Source organism: Cervus canadensis, chromosome X (assembly GCF_019320065.1).
Source record: "Cervus canadensis isolate Bull #8, Minnesota chromosome X, ASM1932006v1, whole genome shotgun sequence".
Classification (NCBI taxonomy): Eukaryota; Metazoa; Chordata; class Mammalia; order Artiodactyla; family Cervidae; genus Cervus; species Cervus canadensis.
The window spans coordinates 142,896,443-142,920,220 of NC_057419.1; the positions used below are offsets into that span (position 1 = coordinate 142,896,443).

The 23,778-nt window shown below is 50.8% G+C and overlaps 3 protein-coding genes and 1 non-coding gene across 4 annotated transcripts; 2 read left to right on the forward strand and 2 right to left on the reverse strand.

Annotated features, from left to right (window-relative positions):
* The first annotated feature begins 225 nt into the window (after nucleotides 1-225).
* LOC122435773 (long-wave-sensitive opsin 1) lies at nucleotides 226-14,776 on the forward strand. The gene is made up of 6 exons (XM_043459860.1): nucleotides 226-337; nucleotides 3,732-4,028; nucleotides 6,234-6,402; nucleotides 7,756-7,921; nucleotides 9,100-9,339; nucleotides 12,609-14,776. Exons 1-6 carry the CDS (start codon nucleotides 226-228, stop codon nucleotides 12,717-12,719), a joined length of 1,095 nt encoding a protein of 364 aa, XP_043315795.1. The 3' UTR covers nucleotides 12,720-14,776.
* TRNAF-GAA lies at nucleotides 657-729 on the reverse strand. The gene has a single exon. It is a non-coding gene; the product is annotated as a tRNA-Phe (tRNA).
* TEX28 (testis expressed 28) lies at nucleotides 13,217-20,355 on the reverse strand. Its single transcript, XM_043459676.1, has 3 exons — nucleotides 19,616-20,355; nucleotides 13,783-13,918; nucleotides 13,217-13,498 (listed from the first exon to the last, which is right to left on the reverse strand). The coding sequence occupies exons 1-3, from the start codon at nucleotides 20,353-20,355 to the stop codon at nucleotides 13,217-13,219; spliced, it is 1,158 nt and encodes a 385-aa protein (XP_043315611.1).
* On the forward strand, nucleotides 15,149-17,639 carry LOC122434672 (40S ribosomal protein S27-like). The gene is made up of 2 exons (XM_043458295.1): nucleotides 15,149-15,199; nucleotides 17,403-17,639. The coding sequence occupies exons 1-2, from the start codon at nucleotides 15,149-15,151 to the stop codon at nucleotides 17,637-17,639; spliced, it is 288 nt and encodes a 95-aa protein (XP_043314230.1).
* Nucleotides 20,356-23,778: the final 3,423 nt, after the last annotated feature.

A 23,778-nucleotide genomic window follows, 5' to 3' on the forward strand; every position in this document is an offset into this window, starting at 1 on the left:
ATTCCTCTGAGCCACCCCCATGGGCTCACCCAGGAGCCAGCAGGCCCAGCGCTGGGGGAGGAGGCCATTTAAGTCCCAGGCCCAATTAAGAGATCAGATGGTGAAGAGTTTGGGGGCTTTTAAGGTGAGGAGGCCTGGGCTGATCCCACAGGCTGATATAAAGCGCTGTGGCCCCCTGGGCAGTGCCAGGGCTGGCGGGCATCAGGGACAGGGTTTTACAGAGCCATGGCCCACGAGTGGGGCCCCCAAAGGCTTGCAGGTGGGCAGCCACAGGCCAACTTTGAGGAGAGCACCCAGGGGAGCATCTTCACCTACACCAACAGCAACTCCACCAGAGGTGAGCAAGCAGGCTGGGTCGGACTGGCTGGAACAGCCCTCCAGGGACACAGGCCCAAGTGGCTGTGAGCGGTGTGCTGGCTGGCCACCCCTCCACCCCAGAGAGCCTCTGTACCCCATTGCTCCCCTTAGCTTTTATGATGCCATGAATGGGGGAGGGGTCCTTTCTGAATACAAAAAGAAAGAAAGAAAGTGAAGTCGCTCACTCATGTCCAACTCCTTGTGACTCCATGGACTATAGCCCACACCAGGCTCCTCTATCCATGGGATTCTCCAGGCAAGACTACTGGAGTGGGTTACCATTTCCTCCTTCAGGGGATCTTCCTGACCCAGGGATCGAACCTGGGTCTCCCGCATTTCAGGCAGACACTTTACCATCTGAGCCACCAGGGAAGCCCCTAAGGACACCATCATATCGAATGTGCATTTTTCAAACCACATTGGCTTCACAGAGCCTCTGAGAATCCCTGTTCTAGACTGCTAGTGAGCGCTCATTGCCCTCAACCCCACTGCGTCTATGCGGGGGCTCTCTTCCTGGGGAGGGAACCCGGGCCTAACTCATCTTTGCATCTCCCAAAACCAAATGGAGATGGCCAGCAGGAGCGGGAGGTTCAGGTGGCTCAGAGGTGGGTGAGTGCCTTCTAGAGCCTAAGGATAGAAGAGACCATGGTGGTCGTCTTGTCCAAGCTCACCATGGAGCCCTTGGCCCCTGGCGGCATGTCCTAGGGAAGAAGTTAGCTCGGCTCCTGAGGAGAGGCGCTTCAGCTGCACCAGACAGTATAAAACTCTGTTGAGGCAGCTGGCATTCTGCCCTGGGCATGGCCCAGTCACGAGGCTTTGTCTGCCAGCCGTCAGAGAGCTGAAGATGCCAATGACCCCCAGCCCCTAACCCCCCAGGTCCCTTCTTCCAACCGAAGACCTTTAGTTCCTTCAAAAATGTCTCAGTTCAGTCGCTCTGACTCTGTGAACCCATGGACTGTAGCATGCCAGGCCTCCCTGTCCATGACCAACTCCCAGAGTTCACTCAAATTCATGTCCATTGAGTTGGTGATGCCATCCAACCATCTCACCCTCTGTCATCCCCTTCTCCTCCCACCTTCAAACTTTCCCAGCATCAGGGTCTTTTCCAATGAGTCCATTCTTCGCATCAGGTGGCCAAAGGACTGGAGCTTCAGCTTCATCATTGGTCCTTCCAACGTATATTCAGGACTGATCTCCTTTAGGATGGACTGGTTGGATCTCCTTGCAGTCCAAGGGAAAAATGTCTCACTTGCCACAATTTCCAGAAGCCACACTGGCTCCTTGACACCCAGAGCAGGACCAGCAATAGGGTTCCCAAGCCAAACTGGTGGAGAACCGTGAAGTTCACCTTGACCTGATGGTTTTCACCCCAGAATGTCCCTGATGGAGACCCAACAACGCTCTTCCTGGAGGCCCCTGCGGCTTTGTCGACACCCCAGACTTCCCTATTGTAATTTTTTTTTTTAACAAAAATTCATGTGTCTAGCAAAATAGGAGAGGATAATGGCACTGGGTACCCAAAACTTGTTCCCTCCACTAGGGTGTCCATCACTTCTCTTATTTCCTCTCTATCCTGTCCACTAACCACTCCTGCCGATTTCTGGAAGCAGATCCAAAACATCACATCGTTTTCTCTGTAAGACTTCAGAAGGTAGCTCTAAGAAGAAAGGACTCTTTAAAAACATAAATGCAAAGTCATACTTGTAGATGTTTTCCCTCAATATCCTTGCAATTTATTTGTTGAAGATGATGAGTTGACTGTTCCTGGACTGACCCATGCCCTTCTGCCCAACCCCCCTCCCCATCATCCTATTTCCATCACTTAGTGGTTGAGTAATCTGCTAAAATGGTGGTGGCAGAAAGGTCCTTCCAACAGAGAAAGGTGTAGACCCACTGTCATAATAAAGGGGAGTTACCCCTCACTTTCGTTCTGTGTGTGTTTGCTCCAGCTGCAGCACCACAGACTGGGTGGCTTAAGCAACAGAAATTGATCATCTCCCAATTTAGGAGGCCAGCGATCACGGGCTCGACAGGGTTGGCTCCTCCAGGTGGTTCTGAGGGACACTCTGTTCCAGGTCCCTTCCCTGGGTTATGGTGAGTGAGTGAAGTCGCTCAGTCGTGTTCGACTCTTTGCAACCCCATGGACGGTGGCTACCACCTTCCTCCGTCCATGGGATTTTCCAGGCAAGAGTACCGGAGTGGATTGCCATTTCCTTCTCCAGGTCATCTTCCCAACCAAGGGATCGAACCCAGGTCTCCTGCATTGCAGACAGATTCTTTACCAGCTGAGCCACCAGGGAAGCCCAAGAACACTGAAGTGGGTAGCCTATCCCTTCTCCAGCAGATCTCAGAACTGATAACCATCAGGTTTTCCTCACCCATTCAGGTGGCTGATCCCCCAAACCAGCCACCAGGGAACACCACCAGGGTTATGGTAGTCTCTGGTAATCCATAGTATCCCTCCCCCAGTTTATGGTAGTCTCCAGCAATCCGTGGTATCCCTCCCCCAGGTTATAATAATCTCTGGTAATCCGTGGTATCCCTTGGCTATTGAAACACCACCCTGATCCTTGCTTTCATTTTCACATGGCCATCTTCTCCTGAATGTGTCTGTGTCCAAATTTTGCCTTTTTGTAAGGACACAAGTCCTATTGGACTAGGGCCAGCCTAGCGACGTCATCAGAACTTGATCATCTCTGTACAAACCCTTTCTCTAAATAAGGTCACATTCTGAGAGAGTGGGGATTATGATTCCCACATGCCTTTTTTTGGAAGGGACACAATTCAATCCATAGCAAAGGCCCTCAATCTTTCATTCTCAGGGCACTGACTATACATGCACAAGACACAGTCCAGTGAGGAAGACAGGACATGCACATGCAGAGCTCCAATATGGAGTTAAATCTCAGCTGGGGAATCTAGAAATGGTCCCGGAAGGCAAGGGCGCAGAGCCAGACTGGATGGTATGAACCAGCCGAGGACCCGGGTATGACGAAGACCACAAGCAAAGATCTGACGACAGAATGATGTGCAGCGCACACAGGCAACATCACTGGGGCACCGGGGGGCTTTCAGGGGAGCAGGAGCCAGCTAACCACACTCCAGGAGGGCGACCTGCCAGATGGTGGGTGGGCAACTCAGACCAGGAAGCAATACCTGGCATGTATGATGCTTTGTTAAGCTCAAGGATGCCCATGCAGGTGTTTCCAGCAGGTTGTGGCCTTGGGTCTGAGAGACAGAATTGAGGGAAGGTTGCCGGCAGATGGACAAAGCTAGGGGGAAAGGCCAGTTTCAAAGGCAAGTGCAGGTGTGGCCGTACAGGTGATGAAGTGGCTGCCCGAGTCCTCTGCTCACTCTGTACCTCCTGCCTCCAGATCCCTTCGAAGGCCCCAATTACCACATTGCTCCCAGATGGGTGTACCACCTCACCAGCGCCTGGATGGTCTTCGTGGTCATCGCGTCCGTCTTCACTAATGGGCTCGTACTGGCAGCCACCATGAAGTTCAAGAAGCTCCGCCACCCTCTCAACTGGATCCTGGTCAACTTGGCCATCGCTGACCTGGTGGAGACCATCATCGCCAGCACCATCAGCGTCGTGAACCAGATGTACGGCTACTTTGTGCTGGGCCACCCCCTTTGTGTCGTGGAGGGCTACACTGTCTCCTTGTGTGGTAAGTCACCTGGGGGCCTGGGTTCAGGGGAGACCCAGCCTGCTGCATGTAAAGGAGATCGTCATGTGGCGAAATCACCGGGGCAGCCGTAGGACGTGGGCTTAGCACATCTTTGAAGGGGGACAGACCTGCTGGGGAAGCTGGGCTGGGACCATTAGAGGTGTCTGCTCTGAAATAGACCTGACCTGGCGACATTCAGTTTGAGACCATGTAGCTGGCATGGGCGGAGACAGACAGATCCACATAATCACAGAACAGGGTGGCACAGGATGCCTCTGGGCATCCCAAATGAGCCTCCCACTCAAATCTGGGACACGTGCCCTTTCAGTTCACACCTGTGTCAGTTTTTCTCTGTCAAGGAAGCAATTCCCAGGAGAGCTCCTGAGATATTGAAACTAGATCCTACGTTCCTTTCCCCAGCCTAATCGCTCATTTCTCCATGGGTCATGGCTCTGCCGAGATCTCCATTGGCTGCCAAGCCCCTGTGTTCATCGCTCTGTGCTGTTGGGCATCTGGATAGTGAGAATATGGTGCCGTCAGTCCTTAGAGGACCGGGATCTGGAGGAGGTCATGAGGGAGCTGGATGTTGGGTCAGAAGGATGCAAGGGCACTCATGCCAAGTGGCCAAGGAGGGTGGGGTGCAGACAGCTAGGCTGGTTGGGTGGCCAGAGGCTGGGTGGGCAGACAAGGGACAGACGAGGCCCAGGATTGTACGGTGAGATGGGGAGGAGGGGATCAGAGGGGGAGACTGAGAGGAGGCTCGCCAACGGCTGGGAGGATGTGAGGAAACCAGGGCTGGCTGGCATCTACCACACGCTGAGCACTAGGCAAGGCTGGGGCGTGTTGGGAGGCCAGGTCTGCTTGCCAGGGGCCTATGAAGAAGAGGACATGGACCCCTCGGGGGCACACACCCCCAGGAGAGAACCAAGGGCTGTGGGGTTGCAGCTTGGCATTCACCAAAGACGACAAGGAGCCCAGGGGCCCCAGTGCTCAGCACGTGCACCCCGTCTCCAGGCCCCTGGCCATCAAAGCAGTGAAGGCGCGCAGCTTCCTCCTCCCAGTTTTATGTTCCCATGGCCACCTGTTCACATGCCTGGATCCTTGGCACCCACATCTATGTTGGGTTTGTCTCACTGCTCTGCAGTGATCTCCAATTTGGATTCTCAAGAGATGAGCCATAGACAGACAGTAGGATTAGCGGGGCAGGGAGAGGGGACCTGGTCAGTGACCTGAGCCACTGGTGGTGTCACCTCCACTCACTGACCTGACCAAGTTCAAACCCTTCGGGCACCGTGGGTAGCTGGTGCCGGGGCCCCTGAGTGGCTCCTCCATCCCGTCCATCCCACTTCTGTAACTGCTCGAGGTCTGCTCTCAGGTCACCAGTTTGGGGGACCATGGATTCCCAAGGAAGCCGATGATACTGAAATACGGTTATCGAAGTATTGAAACATGAATTAGTGACACAGTCCCTCATTCAAAGTGTTCATATTAAAAGTAGTTTGTAGAAGTATTCAGGACACCACTCCATGAAAGTATCAACTGTATCTGGCAGGAGAGTCCCTGAAAGGTCAACATGGTAATGAATATAGTCGTCTTGGCAAATGCCTGGCACCTCTGTAAAGTGATAAGCCACGGGTGCTGCTAACGCTACTGCACTCGTGTTGGGAGTAAGGGAAGCCAAGTGTCCAGCAGACGTTGGTGGAAACAAACACATTGTTGCCCCATCCCAAGCCCTGAATTCCACACACAGATTGCTGCCAGGTGGGCCATGCTGAGAGGCCTGGGCTGAGAACAGGCATGCCCACAGCTGGAGTGTGCCAGTCACCAGACACGTCCTGTTTCCTGGCCTTGGCTGGGACAGTAGCACCTCAGTGTGGCCTCAGGGGTGTATGTGGCCCTCAGGACTTGCATTGACAGTATCATGAGAAAGGCTGGCGGCCAGATAAAAGAGAGATGAGAAGCGAGGTGGGCCACAAGGCTGAACCAGAGAGGGCAAAGGGAGGTGACTGCAGGCACAGCAGGGAAGGAACAGGGGACACAGGTGTTAGAGAAAGAAACTGACCAAGAGACCTGTTGCTCCATGGACCCGAAAACACTTTTTGGAGAATCAGGTTTTGCAGGCAGGTTGGGGGGCATGGGGGGCATTCTCCCTCTTGATCTTGCAAACTGTTGACTCAAAGCCCTCCTGTCTGCTCTGCCCCAAAGGGATCACCGGTCTCTGGTCCTTGGCCATCATCTCCTGGGAGAGGTGGATGGTGGTCTGCAAGCCCTTTGGCAACGTCAGATTTGATGCCAAGTTGGCCATCGCGGGCATCGCCTTCTCCTGGATCTGGGCTGCTGTGTGGACGGCTCCACCCATCTTTGGTTGGAGTAGGTGAGGAGGCGAAGTGCCAGGAAGACAATGCGTGTAGAACAGGGCAAGGAGGGTCAAACTCGTCGTTCACTTTGAGACCTTGGGGCAAATCACTCTCTGTCTCTGGGCCTCTGTGGCTCCAGGAGTGAAGTGGGAGTAGACCTGACTCCTCCTGAGGGCCCTTTGAGCAGGCCAGGTCTGAGGCTGTATGACTCTGCCTGGCTGCCACGTGGGCGTGGGCCCTGTGGTCTCTAAGCCTCAGCAAAGGTCTGTTTCTCCCAGACAGGAGTAGATCATGAGAGCTCAGAGAGGAACACTGCAGGCTCAGGCCATGGGCACACTGGATCACTGGGCACACAGATTCTTACCCACTCTGTCCCAGGCTTCTTTCTTGCACCTGCTAAGGGGCCCCCTTTGTGGAGGCTTCTTGGGTCACAGCTCACCAGTGTCCTCATCAGGTGGATTCTTTGGGGGAAGACCCGAATTTCCAAGGAAGCGGCTCCGATATTTGAGTGGGCGGGATGGGACAAGGCCGCTGCATTTCTGTCTTCTGCTGCAAGCTGGTGAACAAGTTCTTTCTTTGGGACGCTTCCATCGTCATGGAGGCCAGGCTCTGTCTGTCACCCTCCTCATGCCCCCATGCCCACAATAGCTGGGATTGTTGAACACATGCTCATGTAATCCTCAGGGGCTCACAGCTGTTCTTAAGGCAAGAGGGTGCTTCACCTCCCCTTTGTAAAAAGGGGATGTGATGGGGATGATGAAAATGTTCTAGAACCAGATTGGTGATGGATGCACAACATCGGGAATGCACCAAACCTCCTAATTATGTGTAAAGAAAAAAGAAAGTAAAGTCACTCAGTCGTGTCCGACTGTTTGTGACCCCATGGACTGTAGCACACCAGGTTCCTCCATCCATGGAATTTTCTAGGCAAGAGTACTGGAGTGGGTTGCCATTTCCTTCTCCAGGGGATCTTCCCTACCCAGGGATTGAACCAGGGTCTCCCACATTGCAGGCAGATGCTTTACCATCTGAGCCACCTATGTGTGTTTTACCACAAAAAAAAAAAAAAAGAGGGGAAAATGTGATCAGAGATGGAGAAGGATTTACAGAAATCCTACCAAAGGCCTTCCTTTGGGGGCTGGTGATGATAATGTCCTGGAAGCAGACAGAGGCGGCAGTTGCCCCATACCGTGTATGTCCTAGATGGCTCTGAACTGTTCACTGCAAAAAAGAGTCAATTCGGGTAATGTGAATTTCACCACAATAATAATAAAAAAAGCCCAACAATCCTCAATCAAGTCACTGGGGTGCCGGGGCGAGGATCCTGGTCCCTGCCCATTTCAGCAAGGGCTTCTGGCCCTTCTCTGCAGGTACTGGCCCCATGGCCTGAAGACTTCCTGTGGCCCCGATGTGTTCAGTGGCAGCTCCTACCCGGGGGTGCAGTCGTACATGATTGTTCTCGTGATCACGTGTTGCTTCATCCCGCTCAGCGTCATCGTGCTCTGCTACCTGCAAGTGTGGCTGGCTATCCGAACGGTAAGCGCCTCGCCCTCCCAGCTTCCCTCCGGCCAGCAGGATCATGCAGGCAGGGAGGAGCCACAGAGGACCACCCAGTCTACTCTCCTGCCCCCAAACCAGACGTGAGGCTCCCTTGGCCTTGCCTGTACAGGGTGGGCAGGGACAGCCCCCCTCTCTTCGTGGAGGGACCCAGAGCTGACCCCAGGGAGGGGGTTGGGGAGGAAAGCTAGTCACAGCCCGCCAGATCCCAAAGCAAAACCTGCAAAGCAAGGGGTGTTTTCAAAAGGCTGCCACCCGAGGGCTCCCTTCACAGGACTGTCCAAGGGGTGCATTCACACCCTCCTCCCTGAGAAGCTGGTCCCCCCGCCAACACCACCACCGGGGTGCAGGAAATCAGAGCAAGGCAGGAGAAGGGCTTCTGAGAACTCTGCACTCCCCCGGGGTGCCCAAAGCACCACACAAAAGTCATGTCTTTGTCAATCAGCTTGGCCTGGAGGTGCCTCCCAGGCCTAGCACACAGAGTCAGAGGCCTCTGGGGGTGGTGCCTTTCCTCTCCAAAGAGGCTTGTGCCCACAGTTGGCTCATCACGGGCTGTCACAGCTCTTTGTGGAGGGGAGGCCATCACAGCTGAGATAAGCTCCCCTCCCCCTGCCTTCAGCCTGTGATTTGCTCCCCCTTCTCGCTGCCCACCCCCACCCCTCGCTGGCAGTCTGGGATCAGAAGCAACTTAACTGACTCCCACGGGTAGCCACACACAACTTGGGCTGGGCGAGTCGTGAGCTGTGGAATCTGGGCTACAGGACACACCCTAGCCATCAGTCACCCTTGAGACCTGACCATGGGGCGGTGGGGGGGCGGTGGGGGGAAACACACTCTGATAAGGGACCAGGGGAGGCTGGAAACAGCCTCATTAGCTCCTTCCCTGGCTCCTGGCAGGTGTTAGCCAAGCCCCACTCAAAGCCTCTAAGAGTTCCCACAAGACCAGCCCTGGCCAGGCCGGGAACTCCCTTGGGTGGGAGTACTGGAGTGGGTGGCCATTTCCTTCTCCAGGGGATCTTCCCTACCCAGGGATCGATCCTCGGTCTCCCGCATTGTAAGCAGATGCTTTACTGTCTGAGCCACCAGGGAAGTCAGCAGAAGGGAATCTCCTGAGATACCCCCTCATGGTCCCCAGGATGACTCTCCGTCTCCCTCAGGTGGCGAAGCAGCAGAAAGAATCTGAGTCCACCCAGAAGGCGGAGAAGGAAGTAACCCGCATGGTGATGGTGATGATCTTAGCCTTCTGTCTCTGCTGGGGGCCCTACACCTTCTTTGCCTGCTTCGCCGCTGCACACCCCGGCTACGCCTTCCACCCTCTGGTGGCCGCCCTGCCAGCCTACTTTGCCAAAAGTGCCACTATCTACAACCCCATTATCTATGTCTTCATGAACCGCCAGGTAAGGCACACAGTTTGGCAGAGCAAACTGCAGATAGACCCTGGAAGAGCCTGGATGGCTCCCACCAGGAAGTGTGTTTGCAGGAAGCCTGAAAATGACCTCTGGGAAAATAACCCCGGGAGGCTCGGCACCAGTGACCCAGCCCCAGACAGCCGTCCCTCTGGATCCTTTTATGGTCTGGGCCTGACAATGGGCACTTCCTGCAGGCCACTATGTGTGCGTGCCCATCCCATCAGCTGGCCTTAGCTGAGCCCGGAGCTCAGACACCCTAGGATTGCCAGAATGCATCTAGCATACAAAGTACCCTGGGCATGTGCGTCTTGATTTCACAGACACAATTCTTCTTGCGAACTTAATCTTTCCATATTCAAACCCTAATTCTGACAAGGACACAGAGGCCCTTCTTGCCTGTGCTGACTTTTGGCCTTCTTAACTTTGTGGATCAGTCCAGGCAGGACATGCTGTGGTCTTGCCAGATGGCAGCCATCAGGAGCTGGCATATTGAGCCTCAGCAGTAAACTGCCCACAACTCCTAGACTTCTTGCAAAGTTACAGGTGACCATCATCACCTGTAAGGCCCATCATCTTTGAAGGGCCATTTGCCTATTCTTCCTTGAATCCATCATGTCCACTCCACTAAGGTGTCGAGTAGATGTGATGTGGCTTGATAATCAGAAAGGTCTGTGGGTCAGAATACCACTCTCTGAGGGGCCTCGCATCTCACCATGGTAATGTTTAGGTTATCAAGTAGGACCAACACCACTATGGAGTCTCCAGGACTTCACACCGAGAGCAGAGCTCACCCTTCGGCTCCCATTTCCTGTCTTTCCCATGGGTCTCTTCTGAGGTTTGGCTTTCGCTTGCAGAATCCTAGGCCATCTTTGTCTTTTCGTGAGCTTTTCCATTCTCCCTCCTGGAACTCCCCCTCCTCTGCTGCTGTCTGCATTCCCAGATTCTCCAGGCTTTCGAACTTTGCTTTCACCCTTTCCACACTGTTATCCCTTCCTGTTGCATTCAGAGAGAATTTTCTGGAATGGAGCTCCACAAGGACATGAAATGTTGCTCTTTTGATTCGATGCAGATGCCCCAAGGACACATGGGTTCAGCGTGGGTGCTCAGTATGTAGATGCTGAATGTGTGGCCAATGTATCCCTCAGCCTCATCTGCTGGGTCTTCAGCTGAGTCTGTTCTGCTGCTCAGCCCAATTCTGGTGTTACTGACTTCAACAATTATGTTTTTGTTAGAGTTTTGATATTGGAGGTAGCTAGAGGTAGTTGAGAACAGACCCCAAATATATAGGAGACGCCTCTGCTTTGTATTCTCAAAGCATTGTTGTTAACTCAGTCATGAGATATAGTCTGGGAAATGCATACTCCCATTAGGGGTTCAGTAGCAAAGAGCAGGGGGCTTCCCTGGTAGTTCAGCTGGTAAAGAATCTGCCTGCAATGCGGGAGATCCCAGTTTGATTCCGAAGATCCCCTGGAAAAGGGATAGGCTACCCACTCCAGTATTCTTGGGCTTCCCTGATGGCACAGACAATAAAGAATCCACCTGCAGTGCAGGAGAACTGGGTTTGATTTCTGGATTGGGAAGATCCCCTGAAGGATCGCATGGCAACTCACTCCAGTATCCTGGCCTGGAGAATCCCCATGGACAGAGGAGCCTGGCGGGCTACAGTCAACGGTGTTGCCAAGAGTTGGACACAAATGAGTGACTAAACACAGCACAGCACAGAGCAGAGTCCTCCTGATGCCAGAAGTCTCTTGGTTGAAGAGACAAGGTGGGCTCTTGCCTACCTAATCCTCACCTGGCCCCTTGATGACAGAACAGAAACAAGACAACAGTCACTTTTCTTTTCACTAAAATGCCTCTGAGACTCTCCCAGACATTGGCCCGTTAGCTGGGATCATCTTTCATCACTGTATATGTTTCGTGGGGCTGTCATAACAAAGTACCACAAGCTAGGTGTGTTGAAACAACAGAAATATGTTCTCTCTTGGTTTGAGATCAGGGTGTGGGCAGGGTTGGTTCGTTCTCCTAGGTCCTGACAGGTACCTGTAACCTCTGGTGTGCCTCTCGTTGGGGATGAGTCCCTGTGATCTCTGCCCTTTACCTTTGCATGGCGTTCTTCTCTGTCTGAATCCAAATTCCCTTCTTTTCCTGAGGACATCCATCATTGGATGAGGGCCCACCCTACTCCAATATGACCTCATGATAATATGCACCTTAATCACATCTCTAAAGACTTACTTCCAAATTAGATCACAGTTACAGGCTCCAAGGATTAGGACTTGAACATATCTTTGGAGGAACACAATTTGGCCCACAGTAGGTCATGTATGGATGTGAGAGTTGGATGGTGAAGAAAGCTGAGCGCCGAAGAATTGATGCTTTTGAACTGTGGTGTTGGAGAAGACTCTTGAGAGTCCCTTGGACTGCAAGGAGATCCAACCAGTCCATCCTCAAGGAGATCAGTCCTGGGTGTTCACTGGAAGGGCTGATGTTGAAGCTTGAAACTCCAATACTTTGGCCACCTCATGCGAAGAGTTGACTCATTGGAAAAGACCCAGTTGCTGGGAGGGATTGGGGGCAGGAGGAGAAGGGGATGTCAGAGGATGAGATGGCTGGATGGCATCACCGACTCGATGGACATGAATTTGAGTAAACACCAGGAGTTGGTGATGGACAGGGAGGCCTGGCGTGCTGCGATTCATGGGGTCACAGAGTTGGACACGACTGAGTGACTGAACTGAAATGAACTGAACTGAGTCACCATCAACTGGTCAATTAGATAACTCAGATAACTGAATAGTCAGGAATAGACTATCCACCTGTGCAAGGAGTAACTGGAGCCTACCTCCATTCTCCTTGTAGATTCTGAATGTGTAAGCTGTCAGTTCAGTTCAGTTGTTCAGTCCTGTCCGACTCTTTGCAACCCCATGGACTGCAACACATCAGGCTTCCCTGTCCATTATCAACTGCCGGAGTTCACTCAAACTCATGTCCACTGAGTCGGTGATGCCATCCAACCATCTCATCCCCTGTCGTCCCCTTCTCCTGCCTTCGCTCTTTCCCAGCATCAGGGTCTTTTCCAATGAGTCAGTTCTTCTCATCAGGTGGCCAAAGTACTGGAGTTTCAGCTTCAGGCCTCCTAAGCCATCAGGGTGACACCTAAGGACTGCTATCCTCACAGGGCCCTGCCGTTGCATTTAGCCTAGCACACTGGCCCTGCCTGCTCTGCTATTCAATAACCCTTTCTGTCCTGCCAGTTTCGAAACTGCATCTTGCAACTTTTTGGGAAGAAGGTGGATGACAGCTCTGAACTCTCCAGTGTTTCCAAAACAGAGGCGTCATCCGTCTCTTCAGTGTCACCTGCATGAGTCTCTGCCAGCCCCGAAAACGAAAACGCCTGCCTCCCACCCAAAAATGGAAAACAGAACCTGTCCCCACCTCCATGGCTTTGGCCCCCATCCACCCCACCTCCACACCCTTGCTTCTCCATCCCTGTGAAATAATCGTAGTTTCTCTTTGCCAAAAACAACCATGTCACAGGGGCTGCCACTGTCATTTGGGGGCAACCGAGCCTCTGGGCATTGGGTCACTGGGTCATGGGATGGCACGCAGGGTAGAGAGGGGAACAGTACTCCAGAGATGTCCATCTTTTATAAGCCTCCTGTCTGCAGGTGGGAAAGAGAAGCGTGAAGCAGGTGGGCATCACTGGGCTGCCAGGGATGGACCAGGAAAGGCAGAGCTGAGCAGTGGCCGTCTTGAGAGGTGGGAGGAACTAGCAAAGCCAGGCCCTTTAAGGCCCCTTGGGTGGAGGCCAAGAGGCCCTGGCAAACCGTCTCCACCTGGAGGGGACCCAAGCCTGCCAGTCTCAGGCACGGATGGTGTGCCACTTCTGCCAGGCCAGGGTGCTGAGCCCAAGGAGCAGGAGCACAGTGCAGGCGTGCAGGCGCAAGTGCAGCAGCAGCAGGGGGCAGGCACAAGTGCCGGACAGCAGGACCAGGAGCACCATGGCCAGCGTCAGCAGCAGGCTCGTCAAGTGGCACAGGATGTCCTGGGGCCAGCTCTGCGGGTGCTCCGTCAGCCCCAGCTGGGTCACCTGCTGCAGAGCCTCGAGCTTGCCCACGCGGTTCTTAAAGGTCTCCATGACCTCCTGCAGGAGGAAGACAGTGAAGCTGGGACCCCATGTCCCTGCTGCCCAGGGGCCAGAGAGTCGCAGATTGTGCCCGAGTTCCCAGATTGGCTAAGCTGGCCCCGGCCCTGGGGGAGGGCAGCATGATCATACAGACTGGGTACCTCAGGGGCACAGTGCCAGGCATGATCCCTTCCCTGGGCTCCAGGGGTGTCAGAGCAGACTCCCTCATCTTCTGCTGGCCTGGTCCCTATCACCGCCTCCTTATCAGCCATTTCTCACAAAGGTCCCCCAGGGCTGCTCACCCAGATCTCTTTGGCTCTCTCATAGGACAGGTAGACCATTCTCTCCTCAGTGCAGGCCAGGTTCTGTTTGAGGTGGTAAATCTCATCCAGGTGCCCCTGCAGGTGCCCATTCACCTGTCCTTCCAGCAGCACTTGTCTTGGGAGTAAAACAGACAGTGACAGGCCCTGAGCGACCCTGCTCAAAGCTTGTGTGGGGCTGAGCGGTCCTCCGCCAACACTAGATGTGGCTTCAGAACACGCCTTCCTCCTCTCTCCTCAAGCTGCAGTCGAACCCTGCCTCCTCCTCCAGGTCAGTCTCAGAACACCCCAGATGCACATCAGCCAGCCACACACACACACACACACACCCCTCCCCCGATATTCATGAATCTTTTATATATATAGTCACTCTTTTGTAACGGCTTTACAAAAATAGCAATATATGAGTAGAAATCGAGATCTAAACTGCCCATGTATGCCATTAAATTCCATATATATATATATATCCCCACTCCAGTGTTTCGTGTGCAGTAGCTCTTCCCTAAAAATCATCTGTTGATTATCAGGATGGAACAGTCACAAAAATCCACATAACTGTTTGATTCCATGGATAGGAAATGTTTAGCATAAGCCAATCCATAAAAACAGAAGCAAATTTGTGGTTGCTGGAGGCTGGGGGAGAGAGGAGGTGGGGAGTGACTGCTAGCGGGGATGGAGTTTCTGCTAGGAGGGATGACAGGGTCCCGGACTGAGACAGTGTTGACTACAACACGGCTCTGTGAATACGATAAAAACACTGAATATGACAAAAACACTTTAAATGGGTGAATTGTATGGGATGTCAATTATATCTCAATAAAGCTGTTATTAAAACAGAAACCAAAATTGGATTGCGGTAATGGTTACACAACTCGGTAAATTTACTAAAGCTCATTGAAACATACAGTTAAAATGGTACATTTTATGGCATGTAAGTAATATCTCAGTAGACCTAATAAAAAAACACAAAACATCACTACCTGTTGTTTACAGCCACATATTTAAGTAGAAAAAGTCTAAAAATATGTCTGGAAAAGCTAAGCGCCTAACAAGGATAGCAAGGTAGGCAAAGGGGGGAAGGTGAAGGGGAGCATTTCAAGCAACTCATCTTTTAAGCTTTTATTTCTTAAATAAAATTTGAATATGTTAAGATTTGAGAAAGCTGGGGGTGGGCAGATAACCTTGACCAAATTATTCTCTGCTTTCCCTGGGTTTGGAATATTTCATGATGTCAAAAAACACTTTGAGGTCCCTCATTTGGGCACCAACAAGGATGGGCCAGAAAGAAACAGGCCAGGCAGCTTCTGGCTTTTTAAGGAAAGCTGAGGAAGGCCTGACCAGGGCCAGGATGACAATGCTGGATACCAGTGGGGGCCTGGGGCCCTGCGGAGAAGCAGAGGCAGGTATAGGAACTGGGAAGTGAGCAGTTCAGTTAGGCCCTGTTCAGGGACTTGACTGGCACACCGTGGAGATGGTCCCCACGCAGCTGAGAAGCTGAAACACTCATTTATGGAAGCCAGTTCATCAAGAGTCAGTTCATGATGGTATTTCAAGGAATAGTCCATCAATTTCTGCCCTGTTCCCTGTTGAGAAGAGATTGGTCTGACAACCTGACTGAGACTACTGCCCACAGAGAAGGGGAGAGAGTGGGGTGTCCACCCTGAAAGCAGATTCCCCCGTGGCTGTCCTTCCGTTCACATATGGGATGGAGCTGCAAGGACATTCAAGATGTCTACCACGTTCAAGTGTATATTCATGAATATGTTCTTCATGAAGATGAAATTAGCAAGCGGGTTCTTCATTAATATATTTCTAAGAACAAATGACAATACTCTTACACACGTTCTTGAAAAGACTGTTGAATAAGACAATATTAATGTGTAAGGCTGTTCCCTCCATCTCCCCTTATCAGTGGGGCCACAGCAGGGCCCTGGCTTGTGACACGTCCCTCCCTTGGTCAAGGACTCTTCTCTGTCTGGCTCCTACAGCCACGGAGGTAGAAGCACCACCATGGAAAATGCTCTTATGAGGGCAAAATGATGGTTGGTCAACCAAAACGCCCCTCAAATTCGTCCAAATCTGTTAAGGCCACCCTGTCTGATACAAATGGCCTCAAACATCATTGCTGCTGCAGAAAATATAATCTTGTTCATAGCTGAGGATAGGCTTTGACAAACTGAGCTAGAACCTAACAGCCTGAAACACAGAGAAGTCTGAGATGGAGAGACTGAGGTGGGAAGGATGAAGTGGGCCAGATGGGATAGCCTGGTAGAGACAGAGCAACTCCTCTGAGCTCACATGGTATCAAGCACATCCTTAGAAGTGGAGGCAGTGGCAACTGTCACACACAGAGGAAAAGGGCATGTGAAGACAGAGTAGAGGGAAGGGGAAGGTGCTGGCCTGGAAGACTGCAGTGCCAAGGCCACAAGCTAAGGAAGCAGCAGCCCCAGGAAGCTGGGAGAGGCTAGGAACAGATTCGCCCTTCCAAAAGGGACGCGGCCCCACCCACACGCTGACTTTGACTTCACCGTGCTGACCTGCAGAACTGAGAGAATCCATCTCTGTTGTTTGAAGCCACTAAGTTTGGGATACTTTGTTAGGACGGCCAGATGAAAGCCCTCCAACTGCATCTAGTGGGGAGAGAACAGGGATGCAGCTAAACAGCCCACAATGCGTGGCCTCCTACAACAGAGAATCACCTGGTCAAAAATGCCAGTAGTGTTGAGGTTGAGAAAAAACTGTGCTATGGCGACACCATCTAGAGTTCTCAGCCACTAGGTGACACCTGAGTTTAGGAGCCTGAAGCTTCAAAGACTGACCATACCACCAAATATTGGCAAGACCGTGCAGCAATTCAAACTCTCACAGACTCCTAATGGGAATGTAAAATGGTACGACCATGCAGGAGACCTGGGTTGGGAAGGTTGATCCCTGGCTGGGAAGATCGTCTGGAGGAGGGCATGGCAATCCACTCCAGTATTCCTGCCTGGAGAATCCCATGGACAGAGGAGCCTGGAGGGCTACAGTCCATGGGGTTGCCAAGGGTCGGACACGACTGAGTGACTAAGCACAGCACATGCTGGAAAAGTTGCTTTAGATGTTATCTGGAAATTCCACATATAAAAGCATATGTTCACAAAAAGACATGCATAGTGTTCACAGTAGCTCTACTCCTCACAGCCCCAACTGGTAGCAAATGAATGGGTCAATGCACTGAGTTCACATCACAGAGCACTGCTGAACAAGAAGGAATGAGCCACTCTTGTGTGCAATGCAGATAAATCTCAAAATCATTACACTGCGTGAAAGAAGACACAAAGTCTGATATAACATATGCTTCCATTTACACGAAATGTACCAGAACAGACAAATCCAGAGAGATGGAAAACAGATTGGTGGTTACCAGGGGCTGAGGGAAGGCAGATGGGGAGTGGCAGTGTCTCTTTCCAGAGTGATGAAAACTTTGGGGAACTATTATTGATAGATGTACTTTTCATTGCACAATACCGTGAATGCACTGAATACTATTGTACACTTTAAAATCAGCAATTTTAGCCTTTCCAGCAGTGACAACCTCCCTATGAGAACTTGCCTCTCAAAAGGATTTCCCTCATCTCTCTCCAGAAGACAAAAGGAAACACAAGAAGAAGCATCTGGTTCAGAGCCCCTATTCCTATTTCATGGATGTGAAATGCCCAGGATGTTATAAAATCACCACTGTCTTTAGCCATGCACAAATGGCAGTTTTGTGTGTTGGCTGCTCTACTGTCTTCCACCAGCTTACAGGAGGAAAAGCAAGGCTTACAGAAGGCTGCTCATCCAGACAGAAGCAGCACTAAAAGTAACCTATATCAAGAGGAATGTGAAACCATCCCAATAAACATGTATTGGATAAAAAATAAAATTAAATTAATAACTTTATGTTTTGTCAATTTTGTCTCAATTGAAAAACAAAATAGCCCTCTTGAAAGCAAATATATATATAAAACCTGTGAGAAGTGTCACAGAGCTCTCCAGTTTGAAACCTCAGTTTGTGACACACCAGAGGAGATGTGACAATCGCAGGGGCCTGGGTAGTGACCAGTTGTGGACACCAGGTGACACTTCATTGAGCTGAACATATGCCCTTGTGCCTGAGACTCTGTTTCCCCATCTGTAAAGTCAATGCTGAATGGTACAGGTAATCAATGCTACATGCTCCTTATTGTCACTGTAACCATGTTAAGTCTTCTTCAGCCCATTCACCATATCTCTCAAGAAATCTGAGTCTTATGGACCTGCTTTTTTGTTTCTAATATATATTAATCAAGGTAGGCTAACTGCTATAGCCAATGACCAGAACATCTTGGTGGCTGAAGATGATGCCAGTGTATTTCACAGTTCACTGGTGGTGGTGGTGGTGGTGTGAGGAAGGTGCTGGCTTAGAAGTGCAACCTCGCACAATTCCCACAGAGTTTTGCGAGGAGGTAGTTTGCTCTGCTCCCCTGCACAGCTGGCAGACACTAATATGCTATGGGTTAAGAACGTTCTAGAGCACCACAGTCCCATTGGCCTAGGCAGTGTAGAAACATACAAGGAAATGCACAACTGTCCTGAGTTCTGGTCTTGCTTTACATAAATCCAACCTTGAAAAGAGAATTGGACCATAAAGAAGGCTGAGCACCGAAGAATTGATGCTTTCGAACTGTGGTGCTAGAGAAGACTCTTGAGAGTCCCTTGGACTGCAAGGAGATCCAACCAGTCCAACCTAAAGGAAATCAGTCCTGAATATTCACTGGAAGGACTGATGATGAAGCTGAAGCTCCAATACTTTGGCCACCTGATGTGAAGAATGGACTCATTGAAAAAGACCCTGATGCTGGGAAAGATTGAAGGTGGGAGGAGAAGGGGACGACAAAGGATGAGATAGCTGGATGACATCACCAACTCGATGGACATGAGTTTGAGCAAGCTCCAGGAGATGCTGAAGGACAGGGAAGCCTGGCGTGCTGCAGTTCATGGGGTTGCAGAGTTGGATGCAACAGCGATTGAACAACCACAACAACCTTGAAAAAGTCACCCCCAAAAGAAACCTGAATTGTGACTGGCTGCCTTACTTGACAGCGGGTTGCCCCTTCATACTCCTTTAACTGCCCTTCAGGGATTGGTCCAGCAGTGTCAGTGCAGGTAGGATTTCCCTATGCAAACAGAAGATGACTGCAGGGCTCAGAGGAAGGAGCTTGGCACCTATGAGGGCGGCTGGCACCCCAAGAAGGGCTCAAATAGAAATGCGGATGTCCTTGAGAGACTGAGTTTGCCTTTTTTTTTTTTTTTTGCTATTAGTGGGCCCTAGTCTGGTCTTGAAAGTAAAACTGAAAGTGTCAAGTTGCTCAGTTGTATTGGACTCTGTGACCCCATGGACTGTAGCCCACCAGGTCATCTGTCCATGGGATTTCCCAGGCAAGAGTACTGGAGTGGGTTGTCATGCCCTTATCCAGGGGATCTTCCCAAACCCAGGGATCAAATCCAGGTCACCCACATTGCAGGCCGTTTTTTCACTGTCTGAGGCACCAGGAAAGCCTCTTGGATGAAGATAAAATCAACCCACCGCACCAGGGGCTGGGGTGGGGGGGAGAAAGCATTCCTTGGAAGGCGGCCGTTTTCAGAACATATCACCCACATGGGAGCTTCTGCCTCAACTTAGCCATGAGCCCAGGTGATGGGGTCAGGGCAGACGAGGCAATTCCACTCATGTTATCATCTGCCGCTCTGAGAGGAACACCGATACCACCCCCCGCCCTCCCCAGAGCCCAGGTGGCCAGGAGCTCCACCTCACCTGGACTTTTCCTCCTGAAGGGACTCCAGCGATGCCTGCAGGTTGGTCAGATACTGCTCCCTGAGGCTCTGGTAGGACCCCTGCAGGCTCAAGTGGACCATCTTCACCTCTCTCAGCTCTTCCTTCATCTTCTGCCCCAGCAGGGCTCGTGGCTGGGCCCCACACTTGCTCCCCAAGGACTTCTGCTGCTGGCAGGCTGGGAAGTGAGTCTGCAGAGGGACGTGTCTGATGACGGTGGACAGGTCGCTGGATGAGCAGTCTTCTCCACCTGGCTGGGGGAGCTCTGCACACAGAGCCTTCTCACGGGGCTGCTCACAGTTGTTCTCCAGGCTGCGTTTGGTCCCCAGCACTAAGCCCTTGGGCCTGCAGCCCTCCTCTAGTTCCTGCAGCTGCTGGTGACACTGGCGGAGCCTTCGCTCGATCTGGGCGATGGTGGCAGAGGTTCGCTGGTTCACCTTCTCGAAGGCCTGCCGGATGTGGAGGGCCTGGTGCCGGTCGGCCTTGGATACCAGCTTGAGGTAGCCCACTGTGTTCTCATCGCGGCTGGCCTTCTCCACCCTCAGCTGCTCTGAGAGGTAGAGGATACGGTGCTTGATGCTGTCCTGTACGTTCCGGGTCAGCTCCCCATCTGAAAGGCTGGAGTGGCCACTGGGGCCATCCTCACTGGATGACAGGGATCTGCAGGAGGGTACACCGGAGGAGAGGGTGGCACTTGGGCCCTTGGTGTATTCTGTCTGCATTGGGAGATAAGAATCACAAAATGGGTACTTTCGTAAGAGGCAAACAATGGGAGAATTAGATTCATTATTGCTCCACCCTAAACAATACTTCCAGGTGTGAGCAGGTACCTACATGCCCTACATGCACTTCCATGCACATGCTTTCCATGTACTTACATGTGTGAGTACATGCGACACAGACTGGACATGCTTTATGGGCATCGCATACCTCACTGTGACCTCCAGGTGGGTAGCAGAGCCTCCACACCTGCCCTGTCTGTTCCTGAACTTCTCTTCAAAGAATTACCAGCTGTGCATCTCACTTTATAGAGAACTGTTATTGTGAAGCATGGAATAAACTCATTTCCATAAACCCATACAGCTTGCTATACTGCTACTGCCAGGTGGATAGAAGGGAGAGGCAGGGAGATTTGCAGCCTAACAGGTTCATTCCTTCACCTAATCATTCAATGAACACATATTTCTGAGCCTTCCATGTGGGACAGAAGGCAGACATATTCTGTACTCTCATAGAGCTGACCATCCAGGGTGGACGGTTCTACTGTAACACAAAGGAGTCTCTTACATGGAAAGGGATAATAGTAAGCACACTGCCTTGGAGACGCCACCACTCTGAGACCTTGAGCACTCTCAGGATCAGATTTCTCACCTCTAAAATAAAAATGGCCAAAATAAATAAATAAATAAAATAAAGCTGGCCATAGCAGCATAACTGGAACACAGGAGATAAGGGCAGAGTGGTCAGTGATGAGCTAGAAGTAGGTGGAATCAGGACAGGTGGAGCCTCTGTTCTGTTCCTACTTTTTAACTAAAAACACGCTCATGACTGTGTTTGATCTGAAAGTGCTCTCCCGGTTGAGAGCTAGGAGTGATTATATTGTAATAGATATTTTGGTTCTGTGTATTTTATTCTATGCAAATTATACCTTAATCTAAAAAATAAATGTGATAACACTATGCACCAAGCAGAGTGGCAAAATTTAGACTAACAATAATAAGTCTCAGACAGGATATGAAACAACAGGAACCCTCCATCACTCCTGGTGGGAGAGTAATTGATATAAAACTTTGTGGAATGCATTTGGTAATATCATGAAGCTGAAGACATGCATGCTGAATGGCCCAGGTACCCTGGTGGCTCAGATGGTAAAGAATCTGCCTGCAATGCAGGAGACCCAGGTTTGACCCTTGGGTGTTTGACCCTTGGGTGGGGAAGATCCCCTGGAGAAGGGAATGGCAACTCACTCCAGCATTCCTGCCTGGACAATTCCACTGATAGAGGAGCCTGGCAAGCTACAGTCCATGGGACCACCACAAACAGTCAGACACGACTGAGAGACTAACATACTAATGCTGAATGGCCTGGCAATTACATACCTAGATATACCCTTGAGAGGCAGGTACAATAATACTCCCAATAATCAACTGCTAGAAACAATCCACCTGGTCTATAGATCAAAGAATATTTAAGTGAACTGTAATATATTCAGTAATATACTACAGCATTGGAGCTTCGCAGGTGGCACTAGTGGTAAAGAACCCACCTACTACTGCCAGAGGTCAGGGGCGTTGGCCGAGAGGAGCAACCCCACGTCCAAGGAACAGCAGCTGCACGGGCACAGGAGGGCCGAGAGGAGCTATTCCACGTTCAAGGTCAGGAGGGACAGCCATGAGGAGATACCCCTCATCCAAGGTAAGGAGCAGCAACTGCGCTTTGCTGGAGGAGCCGTGAAGAGACACCCCACGTCCAAGGTAAGAGAAACCCAAGTAAGACGGTAAGTTGTTGCAAGAGGGCATCAGAGGGCAGACAAACTGAAAACATAATCACAGAAAACTAGCCAATCTGATCACAGGACCACAGTCTTGTCTAACTCAATGAAACTAAGACATGCCATGTGGGGCCACCCAGGATGGACGGGTCATGGTGGAGAGGTCTGATAGAATGTGGTCCACTGGAGAAGGGAATGGCAAACCACTTCAGTATTCTTGCCTTGAGAACCCCATGAACAGTATGAAGAGGCAAAAAGATAGGACACTGAAACAGGAACTCCCCAGGTCAGTAGGTGCCCAATATGCTATTGGAGATCAGTGGAGAAATAACTCCAGAAAGAATGATGGGATGGAGCCAAAGCAAAACAATACCCAGTTGTGGATGTGACTGGTGATAGAAGCAAGGTCTGATGCTGTAAAGAGCAATATTGCATGGGAACCCGGAATGTTAGGTCCATGAATCAAGGCAAATTGGAAGTGGTCAAACAGGAGATGGTAAGAGTGAATGCTGACATTCTAGGAATCAGTGAACTAAAATGGACTGGAATGGGTGAATTTAACTCAGATGACCATTATATCTAGTACTGTGGGCAGGAATCCCTTAGAATAAATGGAGTAGCCATCACGGTCAACAAAAGAGTCCGAAATGCAGTTCTTGGATGCAATCTCAAAAATGACAGAATGATCTCTGTTTGTTTCCAAGGCAAACCATTCAATATCACAGTAGTCCAAGCCTATGCCCCAACCAGTAACACTGAAGAAGCTGAAGTTGAATGGTTCTATGAAGACCTACAAGACCTTTTGGAACTAACATCCAAAAAAAGATGTCATTTTCATTATAGGGGACTGGAATGCAAAAGTAGGAAGTCAAGAAACACCTGGAGGAACAGGCAAATTTGGCCTTGGGGTACGGAATGAAGCAGGGCAAAGGCTAATAGAGTTTTGCCAAGAGAACGCACTGGTCATAGCAAACATCCTCTTCCAAAAACTCAAGAGAAGACTCTACACATGGACATCACCAGATGGTGAACACTGAAATCAGATTGATTATATTCTTTGCAGCCAAAGATGGAGAAACTCTCTACAGTCAGCAAAAACAAGACTGGGAGTGACTGTGGCTCAGATCATGAACTCCTTATTGCCAAATTCAGACTTAAACTGAAGAAAGTAGGGGAAACCACTAGACCATTCAGGTATGACCTAAATCAAATCCCTTATGATTATACAGTGTAAGTGACAAACAGATTCAAGGCATTAGATCTGATAGACAGAGTGCCTGAAGAACTATGGGTGGAGGTTTGTGACATTGTACAGGAGGCAGTCATCAACACCATCCCCAAGAAAAAGAAATGCAAAAAGGCAAAATGGTTGTCTGAAGAGGCCTTACAAATAGCTGTGAAAAGAAGAGAAGCGAAAAGCAAAGGAGAAAAGGAAAGATATTCCCATCTGAATGCAGAGTTCCAAAGAATAGCAAGGAGATATAAAAAAGCCTTCCTCAGCCATCAATGCAAAGGAATAGAGGAAAACAACAGAATGGGAAAGACTAGAGATCTCTTCAAGAAAATTAGAGATACCAAGGGAATATTTCATGCAAAGATGGGCTCAATAAAGGACAGAAATGGTATGGACCTAACAGAATCAGAAGATATTAAG